Source organism: Herpailurus yagouaroundi, unplaced genomic scaffold, assembly GCF_014898765.1.
Source record: "Herpailurus yagouaroundi ecotype Mexico unplaced genomic scaffold, PumYag 195, whole genome shotgun sequence".
NCBI classification, from domain to species: Eukaryota; Metazoa; Chordata; class Mammalia; order Carnivora; family Felidae; genus Herpailurus; species Herpailurus yagouaroundi.
This window is the reverse complement of record NW_024412426.1, coordinates 4,798,583-4,810,627: the sequence shown is the minus strand read 5'-3', so window position 1 is coordinate 4,810,627 and position 12,045 is coordinate 4,798,583. Positions and strand designations below refer to the sequence as shown.

Here is a 12,045-nt window from a genome sequence, read left to right as displayed (position 1 = left end):
ATCTGCAGCAGAGGGACGGAGAGTGGCAGCATCAGGATGGCTGTTGCTTTCGGCTTTCTGGGTGCCAAGACTCACCAGCGCCAGGAAGGCCAACTAAGCGGTGAGGGTGAGACCCAGACCGGCAGTCTGGGGGAGATCCTTACAATCAAGAAAGGACAACTGCGGTGTTTTGGCCCCAGGAATAGGGTACAGGTGAAAGGAAGCCCTGTGCCCTACAGCGACTTTTGATGCCGAAGTGAACCTAGCCTGAGTGAGTCTTCAGGTACCACTGGCATCATTATTAGGCAGAAGTATGGCCTGGTAGGGGGCAGGGGGTGTTGAGCTGAGTTAAGCTTAGGGCCTGAAGAGGTGAGAGTATAAGAAGCAGGCAGCATTTCACCTTTCACAAAATATCAAGTTCTATGCAGCATCCCCTCTGCCCATATCACATTTGCCAAGAGCTGCTCAGGGCCCTACACCCAAAAGAGTACTGGCCTCTGCAGTCAGAAGATACGGGGAAAGAGCCCCAAAGGTCATTTCCCAACAGGAGAGTTGATTCCTTCAGGGGCAAGGTGGCCTCTCTCTGTTCACCAGATCCCATCCTCCCTAACCGGAACCACCGCGGTGTGCCCCTCGTCACCATCAGGGGCGGTGCGAGGGGAGGGGTGGGCATTAGCGGGAACCCCTGCCCACCCCTGGAAAAAGCTTGAAGCATGTCCTGTCAATGGCACTTTAAGCAACGTGAGGCTGAGTCCGGGCATAGCGAGAGCACAGAGACAGATGAAACACCCGCCGTCCCTGAAATCCCACCTACTGAAAAGGCAAAATTATCTAAACATTCTGCACGTGCTCACGAGCGGTCAAATATCCATTTGGTCAAAATAAACTTTATGAATCATCTTACCTAATAATCGAGGTACCTTATAAACAACAGAGCCTTAAAGTGAAGAGTAAGAGGACAGTGGATGACCCCCCTCACAGCACCCCCCAACCCCTACCCCCACCCATGCACACACTTAACCCTCAGGGAACATCTAGGACATTTCACTTCCCTCCTGTGAAGCCTGATGCCCATTTTCAAAAGGCAGAGCCGAGTCCACCGAGAAACCACCCCCAGCTGGGTCCCTCAGTTCTAAAGAGAATACTGTTTATTCTCTTCGCTGAGAGAGCTCTGCCGCACCTCAGAATCCGATGAGAACATTCTGGTGTCTTTCCTAAACTTAGCTTAGCATCTTCACATTCAGATTTTGGACAATGCAGGGAGTAAATAGTAAATTTCCGCTGTGGCTCTGCTTTAAGAAGGAGCAAATAACCCAAAGGTATACACAACGCGTAATGAAAAGAATTGTCAGTATAATGCGGTGTTTATTCTATTTCAAAAAGGGATTTGAGAGAAGAGCACTATCTATAACAAAGGGTGGGTTATTTGAATCCAGATAACCGAGACAGGATTGGCTGCGTGTCTCTGAGGGAACCGAATCACTCCTCCTGCGCTCCTCCTCTCACCCCCTCTTTTTCTCTATGCAATTGGCTATTCCCCTTGCCATTTCCCTTCCTCCTGTCCTCACTTCGGGTGAGTCCCGTTGACGCAAGGCCTCCCTGGGCCGGCCTCCTGGGAAACATTCTAAGTGTTGGGAGATGTTGTCAAACCCCAAACACATATCACAAGGAGGGTTGCATAAGATCATACAAGGCAGAGGCAATGAGTTTCCATTAAACTAAGCCAGTGGTCCTCAAATTTAACCATGCATCAGAATCACCGGGAAGAGCTTAAGACAGACTCCTGTCTGTGTCAGCCCCCAGAGTTCTGAGTCCGTAGATTTGAGACAGGGCCTGAGAATTTGCATTTCTAACAAGTTCCCACATGGTGCTAATGTTGATGGTCTGAGGATCACTTTTTCTTTCATTTTGCTGAAAACTTCTGTATTTGGCAATCATTTCAAACTTGAAGAAAAGTTGCAAGAACAGTAAAAATCACCCTATTCCCTTGACCCAGATTGGGACCACTTTTTGACAACCACTGAGCTAAGCTAAGTATGTGTCAGAGGTCTGGGACAAAGAGCAGTCACCTGGCAGAACGTAATGCCTTCTAAGAGCAAGAATGGAGGACTAGCCATATAAAAGCAAACCAACTATTTAAAAGCAAAGGATGGGAAGGAGTGCCACAAAATGATAAAAAGAAATGGAGTTGGGACCTGGGGGGTTTTAAGCTATGAATAGTCAATATCATTATCAACCAATGGTTTGTCTCTCTGGAGATTCCTTGGGGGTGATTTTAAAAACAACAAATCCATAATCTCCTAGTATAAACTGGCTTCAAGAAACAAGGAAAGCAATTATTTGATAGGGAAACTCTACTCTATACACAAGAGACATGGACAAGAGGACGATGATGTACCCCCTCCTTTGTTTTCTACCACCTTAATTCAGGACTTTATCTCTTGCCTGAATTTCTGCAATAACTCTGAACTGATCTCTCTGCCTCTAACCATGCTCTCTCCAATTTATTCTCCATTCTAACCCTAAAATTATCTTTTCAACAGCAGGCTGCAATAACGTCAACTGAGAACTTTCACTAGCTCCCTACAACCTAGAGAATGAAACTCAAACGTCTCAGCCAGGCATTTAATGCCTCTGGCCCCAACTTACCTTTCAAATGCATGTATCTACACACCAGCCAAAACAATATGCACAGCTTCACTTTTCCCCATCTCCAGGTTTTTTTGCACACAATTGTTTTTGGGTTTGGGTTGTTTTGTTGTTGTTGTTGTTGTTGTTGTTGCTGTTCCCCTGGAATTTTTCCTTCTCCCCAAACAAAATCTTAAAAAAAAAAAATCCTTATGTTTAAAAATACTATTCAAACTTCAGGCTACTGCTCCAATACAAGAAGCTTTCCTGCGGTTCCTCAGATCTCTCCTTTGTGTGCTCACCATACCTCTATTTGTACCTTATAACACTTACAACATTCTGCCCTACTTATTATTTATGCTTCCCTTCCCCTGGGTTTTACAAGGTCCTTGAAGATAGGCACCATTTCTTTTGTTCAGTGACCAGAGAAGTCCAGAACAGGGAAGAAGGGTAGATGAAGAGGAGACGAAGAGAGGAAAAAGAAAAAAATGAGAAAACAGTGGGAGAGCATGGTAAGGGGCGGGGGGACTCGGTTTTAAAGTTCTCTCAGTCATTCAGAATCTTTTTGCTGAAGACAGATTCTTCAAATATTTAACGCATTTCCTTTCCAGAGCAAGCCCAAGAGACCGAATAGTTGCATGAGTTTGCTTTTGTTTTGCCAACACTACACCTCCTTCTCTTCTTGTTTTCTGTCTGTCACTCTTGAGCCAATTTTATGGGTCTCTCCCATGTGAAAAAGGCAACATCACACCACACCATTACCGCTGAAATAGATTTGAACCCCTTTACACTTGCCTTTTTTTGGTGAGGCTGGTCGGACTACTGCCTTGTGGACTAGCTCTAGGAGGAATTTGATCAACATGACTAGAAGAGATAGCTTTTTGATATGAAACTTCTTTGGGACTTACAAAGACAGGATACCAACAACTCAAAGCGTGACCGAAAGCGAGTTCATTTGTCACTCTTTCTCGCAACATTCAGTGAGAGGGATTTCTGCCCCAAAGAAATCACAGTAACTCTTTGCAGACACTCATGGCTTCTACCAGCCGTACCAGCTGTCTTCAGCAAGGAGATGGAGACAGAACAGACTCTGACAAGCTTGTCACTTAATCTTTTCCAAAAAGGCAGTTCACTATCTCTTTTCCTGGAATAGCAGGAATAGTTTCACTTTCTGCCTACCTCTTCCTGGGAGAAGAACAAAGGATTGCCCTTTAAATCTAGCTCAGCAAAGCAGGCTCTCTAGTGCTCCAGACACCAGGGCCAGCACGGCTGACAAGTGCCCTGCTTCATTTCCCTTGACTACCTCATTCAAGTTACTTTCTCTCTTCCACCTCCACAAATCTTTTCTGCCTCTCTTCCTCCCTGAGGTGAGATCCCTGGATCAAGGAAAGAAGTCATGGGATAAGGCCAAAAAATGCAAAGCCACACCATCTGACTATATATCCCCACTACTGTAAATCTTCCCAAAGAGGAAGCTTGTTCTCCAGTTTCCGATTTACTGTCCTTGAGAAAACAAGTGATTCCGAGTCACAAAAAGTGACCGTAATACTTTGCTTCCCATTTCCCTGCTGCTCTTAGGTTTACAACTTTATTTAGAAAGAGCTGACTTCACAGCTTTTACCATTTAGTAACCCTTCAGCATAAGGACTTCATATGAAATCCTTAAAATGAGCTGAGTAGACATCAAATACTCAAAAGTCCAAATTACCTAGGCTGGTAGAGGTTAATGTTCTGCATTAAACAGGAAGAGAAAGTATCAATTTTGTACTCTGATTATGCCTGCCAAAGAACTGAGTCAAATAAACACATAACAGATGATGGATGAGGGCAACAGGGGTAGAAATACCACCACAGCTTTTGAGAAAGGTCTAAGAAGTGAGCAAATGTAGGTGTGTCCGAACCTCCTTTCACCTCTTGGTACTTCTTTCTGGACCTTCAACTCTCCTTTTCCAGTGTAGAGCTCACTGAGAAATAACCTTTTAATATTGCATTCTATTTATAATTTTTATAGCCACATAACCACTGAGGGCTATGCTGCTGAGAGGGTAGACGGCAGCGACCCAAGTATGTGGTATTTACTAGAAAACAAAATTATAAGGAAACAGTTAAGCCCGAATTTAAGATTTGCACTAACCTTGTCTTTCTCCGATGTTAGTTTATCAACTTAGCTCACTCTGAAAAACAGAAAGTCCACATGCTGTGGAGCTTAGAACTTACCTACCCCTTCATTCTGTAAGTGGGGGAATAGGTCTAGAATATTGTTCTTTGATTAAGGTAAAAATGTTAGTAAGTCACAGAGATCAGACCAGGACACGACTGTAAGGCTTTCTATTATTTTCTACAATCCTCAAAGAAAGAGCCTGAAATACCAGGCTTCATTATCCAGAGCTTTAGCTAGCCCAGAGGTTAAATCAATTACTCTTAAGAAGAAAAATGATCCAGCTTACGCCTTGGCTTCTGCTATAAAGCATTCCCTAAGTGAGTCAAATAAAGATGCTACAAGGGGCCCCTTGCGAAGCCAAGAGCCTTTCACTAATACAGGCAGATTTTTTTCTGCTTGGATTCATAAATATGGGCAACCGAATTCAATGAGGGCATTCTAGGTATGAAGTCCTAATGTAGTGTTTCTGGCCATAGTGTAAGTATTATTTATAATTTTATATTCTTCAATACATCCATTATATGAAAGCAAAACTCGATCGTGGTTCACAATGACTGAAATAAGAGATGATAGAAAAAACTTGAGGGTCAAAACACAACAGGAATTGTAGCTGTTTTAAAATGCTTAAAAGGGGGTGCCTGGGTGGTTCGGTTGGTTGAGCATCTCACTCTTGATTTTGGTTCAGGTCATGATCCCAGGGTCGTGCGTGGGATTGAGCCCCATGTCAGGCTCCATGCTGAGCACTGGAGCCTGCTTAAGATTGCCTCTTTCTCTCTCTCTCTCTCTGCCCCCTCCCCCACTCACGCTCTCTTTCTAAAATAACTAACTAAATAAGTAAATGTTTAAAAGGCAGTTTAAATATGTTATCAAGAGTTCAGTTATAACAAGTTGAAAAGTACTATGTCTCAAAAAGTTTTAACTCATGTCGTAGTTGAATTGCTAAAATGATGGCATTCTCTTTCACTTTTCGGGAGCTTAACTCTACTTCTGTGTAATAGAAATGGTAGACTTTCATATCCTATCTTAAGATAGGTGGCATTATATCACACTTATTATTGACAACCTGCTTATAAAAAGCATCATAAAATAATGACACTGGTAATTTCATATAAAAATATAAAATCAAATGAGAGTAGTGACTTGAACAGATGCTTACACATCAATGTTCATAATGAGATTGTTCACAATAGCCAAAAGGTGGAAATACCCAAATGTCCACTGACAGGTGAATGGCTAAACAAAATGTGGTCTATACATATAGTGGAATATTATTCAGCCTTAAAAAGGAATGAAATTCTGATATATGCTATAGTATGAATGAACCTTGAAAACGTTATAAGTGAAATTAAGCCAGACACAAAAGGATGAATGAATATTATAGGCTTCCACTTCTATGAGAGACCTCAAAGAGTCAAATTCATAGAGATAGAAAGTAGAACAGTGGTTACTAGGGGCTGGGAGGAAGGGGGACGGGAAAGAGAAGGTACTGTTTAATGGGTGTAGAATTACAATTTGGGATAATTACAAAGTTCTGAGATATACATATGGTGGTGATGGCTGGATAAAAGGGGAATGTACTTAATGCCACTAAATTGTGTACTTAAAAGTAGTTAAAATGGTCAATTTTATATTATGTATGTTTTCCTACAATAAAAAAATCAAATGAAAAATACAAAATGGTAAGTTCTTCCATGTTTTGACCCACAGGACATATGCTCAAAAAAATAAAAATAGGGGCGCCTGGGAGGCGCAGTCGGTTAAGCGTCCGACTTCAGCCAGGTCACGATCTCGCGGTCCGTGAGTTCGAGCCCCGCATCAGGCTCTGGGCTGATGGCTCAGAGCCTGGAGCCTGTTTCCGATTCTGTGTCTCCCTCTCTCTCTGCCCCTCCCCCGTTCATGCTCTGTCTCTCTCTGTCCCAAAAATAAATAAACGTTGAAAAAAATAAAAATAAAAATAAAAATAAAAAATAAAAAACAACAGGGGCACCTGGGTGGCTCAGTTAAGTGACCAACCTCAGCTCAGGTTATGACCTCAGGGTTCCTGAGTTTGAGCCCTGCGTTGGGCTTTGTGCTGACAGCTCAAAGCCTGAAGCCGGCTTCGGATTCTGTGTCTCCCCTCTCTTTCTCTGCCCCCCTCCCCCACTCATGCTCTGTCTCTCAAAAATAAACATTAAAAAAAATAATTTAAAAAATTAAAAAAAACAAAAAAGCAGTATCACCCACAGCATTTAAAAATACTAACATTTTAATGCACATCATCAAATAAAAACAGACTTGGGTTCATCACCCCAAAGCCATATCCTATGTGTTTACTACTATAATAATTCATGTCCACCATGATTACGAATGATACATCTACATTAAGCACAAGTTCCAATCAAATCTATAGAGAGAAAAAGGGAGCTGAAGCAATGGAGCTATGTCAACACACTGACACAGCAACCATCTGTTGACATTACTGTCCTGAATCCAAGGAACCAAAATCATGTGGCAGGGCTGGGAGCTTCCCCTTAGTTGTGAGGTCCTACTTTCCTGTCACAGGGCACTTCTGGAAGGAAGCTCTGCAGTGGCCAGCTCTAAGTACTTGCAGATTTCCTACCGGTCCTACACAGGAAGTCATTCTTCAGTCTCACCTGCATGAGTTCCTGTTATGAGCCCAGGGAGTTGGTGAGTCCAAATCCAGTTCCAGGGAGTGATGTCATCTTGATTGCGCTTTGATCCTGGTGACCCGCTCCCCATCCTGGTGTTGTTGCAGTCCTTCGTCTGAGGTTCAGGTTAGAAGGGAACCAGAAGGAAAAAGGGGAAGTAGGAAAATAGAAAAAGAAAAAATGCTTGCACATTTCCTTTGTTTCACTAAAGCATTTTCTGCTTCCATTTATTTTGATGGGAGAACCTAGCTGATGGCAAATGGAAACTGTATAGATGCTCCTAGAGTAGGAATCGACTCTCGATCTCAAAAACTCGGAGGATTAAAAATATGGAAGACTTCTATTATTTCTGATGGCCCCTAACTCCGAAAAAAGTAATTTATTCTTTCATCTTTGGATAAGGTTTAAAAAAAGAGACATTAATGCTTTTAAAACATTTGTAAATTGTTAGAAACAAGGCACGAATGCAGGAGCTATCTTAGCAACATAAAGAAATAACAAATACAAATATTTGTAGATGTATAAATGCTCATATACTTTCTATATAATGTCAAGTAGACTAGGAGGTCAAATCTGGAAATCTCATCACTAAGTAATAAAATAGGATTGCCATTCAATTCCATTTACATGAGATCCTTTGGTTCTTAGTATACCAAACCAAAAACCTAAAATGAAGTCAAGCATAAGCAGCAGCAGAAATTGCTAACATTCCAAAATGAGAGAGAGGCCCTTCTAAAACAAAGCAAAACAAAAAACTTAAGCAATTAAATAAAGGAGAGATTTCAATTTTTACCATGTTTATTTTATAATCATGATTTCTTTGTCCTTATTAAGTGGATACAATTTAGGGAAATAAATACTCCCTTCCCTTTTTTGTTGCATATGTACTAGTGGAGGAAAAGGGAATCGAATATGAGAGAATAGGCAAAGGGTGTAGGGCGCAGAAGGATAAAGTTGAGAGACAGTGAGTGTTTATACGAACCCTTCCATAAGCAGTACCAACCAACCAAGTATAAAGTTGACAACATGAGTTTTCTTTTCACGTGGACTTCAGAAAGCAGGAGATAGTATGGAACCACATTCAGCACATATTAATTATATAGCATCATGGTGTGTGTTTTCTATCAGACATGATGTATATATCCTTTTTTTTTCTCACTTTTTAAACTCCACAGATGACACTATTCATGAAGCACTTTTAGTGTATTATTCGGCAAATATTAATTACGATCATATAAACCAATCTTGATTAGCAGAAAGCACTATTAGCTGCCATGTAAAGGTCCTCCTTTCAAGTAACACTTAAATGTACACTTGGAGCTTTCAGAGGAAGTTCTTGAAGGGCATTCTTCTTTCAGCTGGGCATACAACCCGTCTGCAACACTAAATGCAGATAAAATAAAGATCAAACCTTTGTTAAAGGTTTGCACATAAAAGCCCCTTCCAAATGTAGCCAATATCTTGTCCAGAGAGTCATGGTAAAGGAACTGTTCTCTTTCAGCCTTTTTCTTCCCCCGTTTCCTCTAAAGGTCTTTATCCCAATGTCTTGGTGCTCCATAAGTGACTGTGAGGCAGAGCTGCCTCTGTGCTGGAGATGCTTGTCACAGAGAAGATCAGAATGTGCACAGATAACCCTGCATTCTGTTCATCTCATCAGTTCTGCCCAATCCACAGGGGTAAAAAATGGATGAGATTTGATATCTTCAACACCAGCAACTCCAGCACCAAGACGCTCCACAGGGTTGAACTGCAAGAGCTAAAAAAGAAGGACTTAGTGAGTAATAGGAATCCAACTGGTGAATCAAAGGAAAACAAAAATATATGAACGGAAAGAACTGCTCAATTCAACCCCAGTGACAAGTGGACTTGATGAATAGCCAAATGACGAGATTTCCTTGAAAGGGAGCTATGTCTAACACCACTGTAGCTGTGGGGTGGTAGGGGATATCTGCGTTTATGGCTTTCAACTGATTTTTAACATGACCTTGAGTAACTCACTTTGTTTCTCTCAAGCTCATATAGTATAATAGGACAGTTAATACCCATCAGTTTCCTATTCCAAAGCACGTCATGATATTAATTAGATGCTGTGCCAAAATCTGAGAGATCCAGTTACTCCTTTCATGGGCATGCTGAAAGACTGTGCCTTGAAACGTTCATGCATCCTCAAATTTTGTTTTCGCGGCTTTACTGAGAGATGATTTATATAGCATAAAATTCATCTGTCGTAAGTGTGCAATTCAATGATTCTTACTTAGTAGATGTAAAAAGTTGTGCAACCATCACACAATCCAGTTTTAGAACACTTTGATCACCCCAAAAAATTTCCTCGTGATGTTTACATTAATCCTCATTTCCATCCCCAGCCCTGGGCAAACAATGATCTGCCTTCTGTCTCTATAAATATGTCTTTTCTGGATATTTCATGTAATTGGGATCATAAAATATGTTGCCTTTTGCAGTTATCTTCTTTCACTTAGCATAATGTTTTTCAGATTCATCCAAGTTGTAGCAGGTATCAAAGCCTGTTCCCTTTTATTTCTGAGTAGCATTCCATTGTTTGGATAGAACATATTTTGTTAATCTACTCACCAGTTAATGGACATGTAGACTTTCCAGGCTGAGGCTATAATGAATAGTATTGCTATTAACATTCACATATATATCTTTGTGTAAACATGTCTTCATTTCTCTCAAGGACATTCCTAGGAGTGGAATTGCTGGGTCATGTGGAATATTTGTTTAGCTCTTTAAGAAAGTGCCCAACCTTTCTAAAATAGCTGTGCCATTTTACATTCCCAACAGCAATATATGAGAGTTCCAGTTTCTCTACATGCTCACCAACACTCAATACGGTCTATCTTTTGATTACAGACCTTTTAGTGGGTATTAGAGGCATCTTATTATAATTTTAATTTCTATTCCTTGGTGAGTAATGATGGTGACCATCGTTGGATGGCCTTCTAAGCTTTTCATGTAGCTTCCTTGGTGAATAATTTGCCCATTTTTATATTTACTGAGTTATAAGAGTTCTTTCTTTTTTTTTTTTAAGATTTTATTTTAAGTGATTACTTAAAATAATCAACTTAAAATAATCAATTACTTAAACCCAATGTGGGGCTCAAACTTACAACCCCAAGATCAAGACTCTCATGTTCTACTGACCTAGCCAGCCAGGTACCACTATAACAGTTCTTTATATAGTCTGAATACAAGTCCTCATCAGTTACATGATTTGAAATATTTTTTCCATTCTGTGGCTTGTCTTCTCATTTTCTTACTGCTATCTTTTGAAGTATAAAAGTTTTTAATTTTAATGAAGCCCATATTATCAATTTTTTTTCTTTTATGGATGTTTTTGGTGTCATATCTAATAACTCTTTGCCTAACCCAAGATCATCAAGATTTTCTCCTATGGTTTCTTCTACAATTTTTAGTTTTGCCTTCCATTTTTCATCTATAAGCTATTTTGAGTTCATTTTTACATATGGTATAAAGTAAGGGTCTTAGTTCATTTTGGTTTTAGCATGTGACTTGATTTTCCCAGCAACATTGGTTTAAAAGACTATTTTTTTTCACCATCAAATTCTTTTTGCACCTTTATTGAAAATTAATAGACCACTAATGTAAGGGTTTATTTCTGGATTCTTAATTCCATTCCATTGATCTATATACTTATCTTTCCTCTAATAACACAGTAATTTTCCAGTTTGCTAAGGTGCAAGGTGAGATTTTCATTTGAGACCTTTCTTCTTTTCGGATATAGGAGTTTATAAGCCATAAATTTTCCTTAAGAACTGATTTAGCTGCATCTGATAAATTTTGATATTTTCTGTGTTTTGATTCCATTAAAAATATTTTCTAGCTTCTCTTGAGACTTCTTCTTTCACTCACAGGTTATTTAGAAGTGTGTTTAATTTCCAAATATTTGTGGACTCACCAGATCTCTGAATGAGAATTAAATTGTTATGATCAGAGCATGTTGTATGACTTAAATCCTTTTAAATACTGAGGCTTGTTTTGTGGTATGGCATATGATCTATCTTGGAGAATGTTCCATATACATGTGCTAAGAACGCATTCTGCAATCATTGTTCCATATATGTCAGAGATGTTTGATAATGTTACTGAAGTCTTCTCAGTATCCTTGCTGATTTTCTAATTTACCAAGCATGGGGTATTGAAACCTCCTTTTATTATTATTGGATTGCCTATTTACCCTTCAATTCAGTCAGATTTTACTTCTTATGTATAGAAGCTGTTGGTGCAAATGCATCTATTGTACTGACCCTTTTATCCCTATGAAAATTCTGTCTTAGTCTCTAGTAAGTCTCTTGTCTTCACAGCTAGTTTGTCTGGTATTTAATATAGCCACTTCAGCTCTCTTATGGTTACCATTTACATGGTTTATCTCTTCCCATCCTTTTTCTTTTAACCTATTTGTGTCTGTCATACACAGAAGATAATTGAATCTTACTTTTTTCTTAATCCAGTTTAATAATCTCTGCCTTTTGTTTGTCATGTTTAAACATTCATATTTCATTGTACTTATTGGTGTGGTGGGTTTACATTTGCCATTTTGCCACTTGTTTTCTACATCTACTGTCTTTTTTTGTTACTCTTTTACAG

General features: G+C 39.9%; 1 protein-coding gene across 9 annotated transcripts in view; it reads right to left on the bottom strand.

Annotated features, from left to right (window-relative positions):
- RPS6KC1 (ribosomal protein S6 kinase C1) overlaps positions 1-12,045 on the bottom strand; it is a 322,126-nt gene that overhangs the window by 134,847 nt on the left and 175,234 nt on the right. For 2 of the 9 annotated variants that reach the window (XM_040446443.1, XM_040446445.1), the window contains 2 exons: positions 7,402-7,531; positions 2,019-2,799 (listed from right to left, as the gene is read on the bottom strand). In XM_040446443.1, coding sequence (XP_040302377.1) covers positions 2,570-2,799; positions 7,402-7,531 — 360 coding nt within the window. In that variant the 3' untranslated portion in view covers positions 2,019-2,569. Of the gene's footprint in view, positions 1-2,018; positions 2,800-7,401; positions 7,532-8,192; positions 9,173-12,045 lie in introns of those variants that run through there. The other 7 variants (XM_040446440.1, XM_040446439.1, XM_040446442.1 and 4 more) reach the window with 5 other exon arrangements.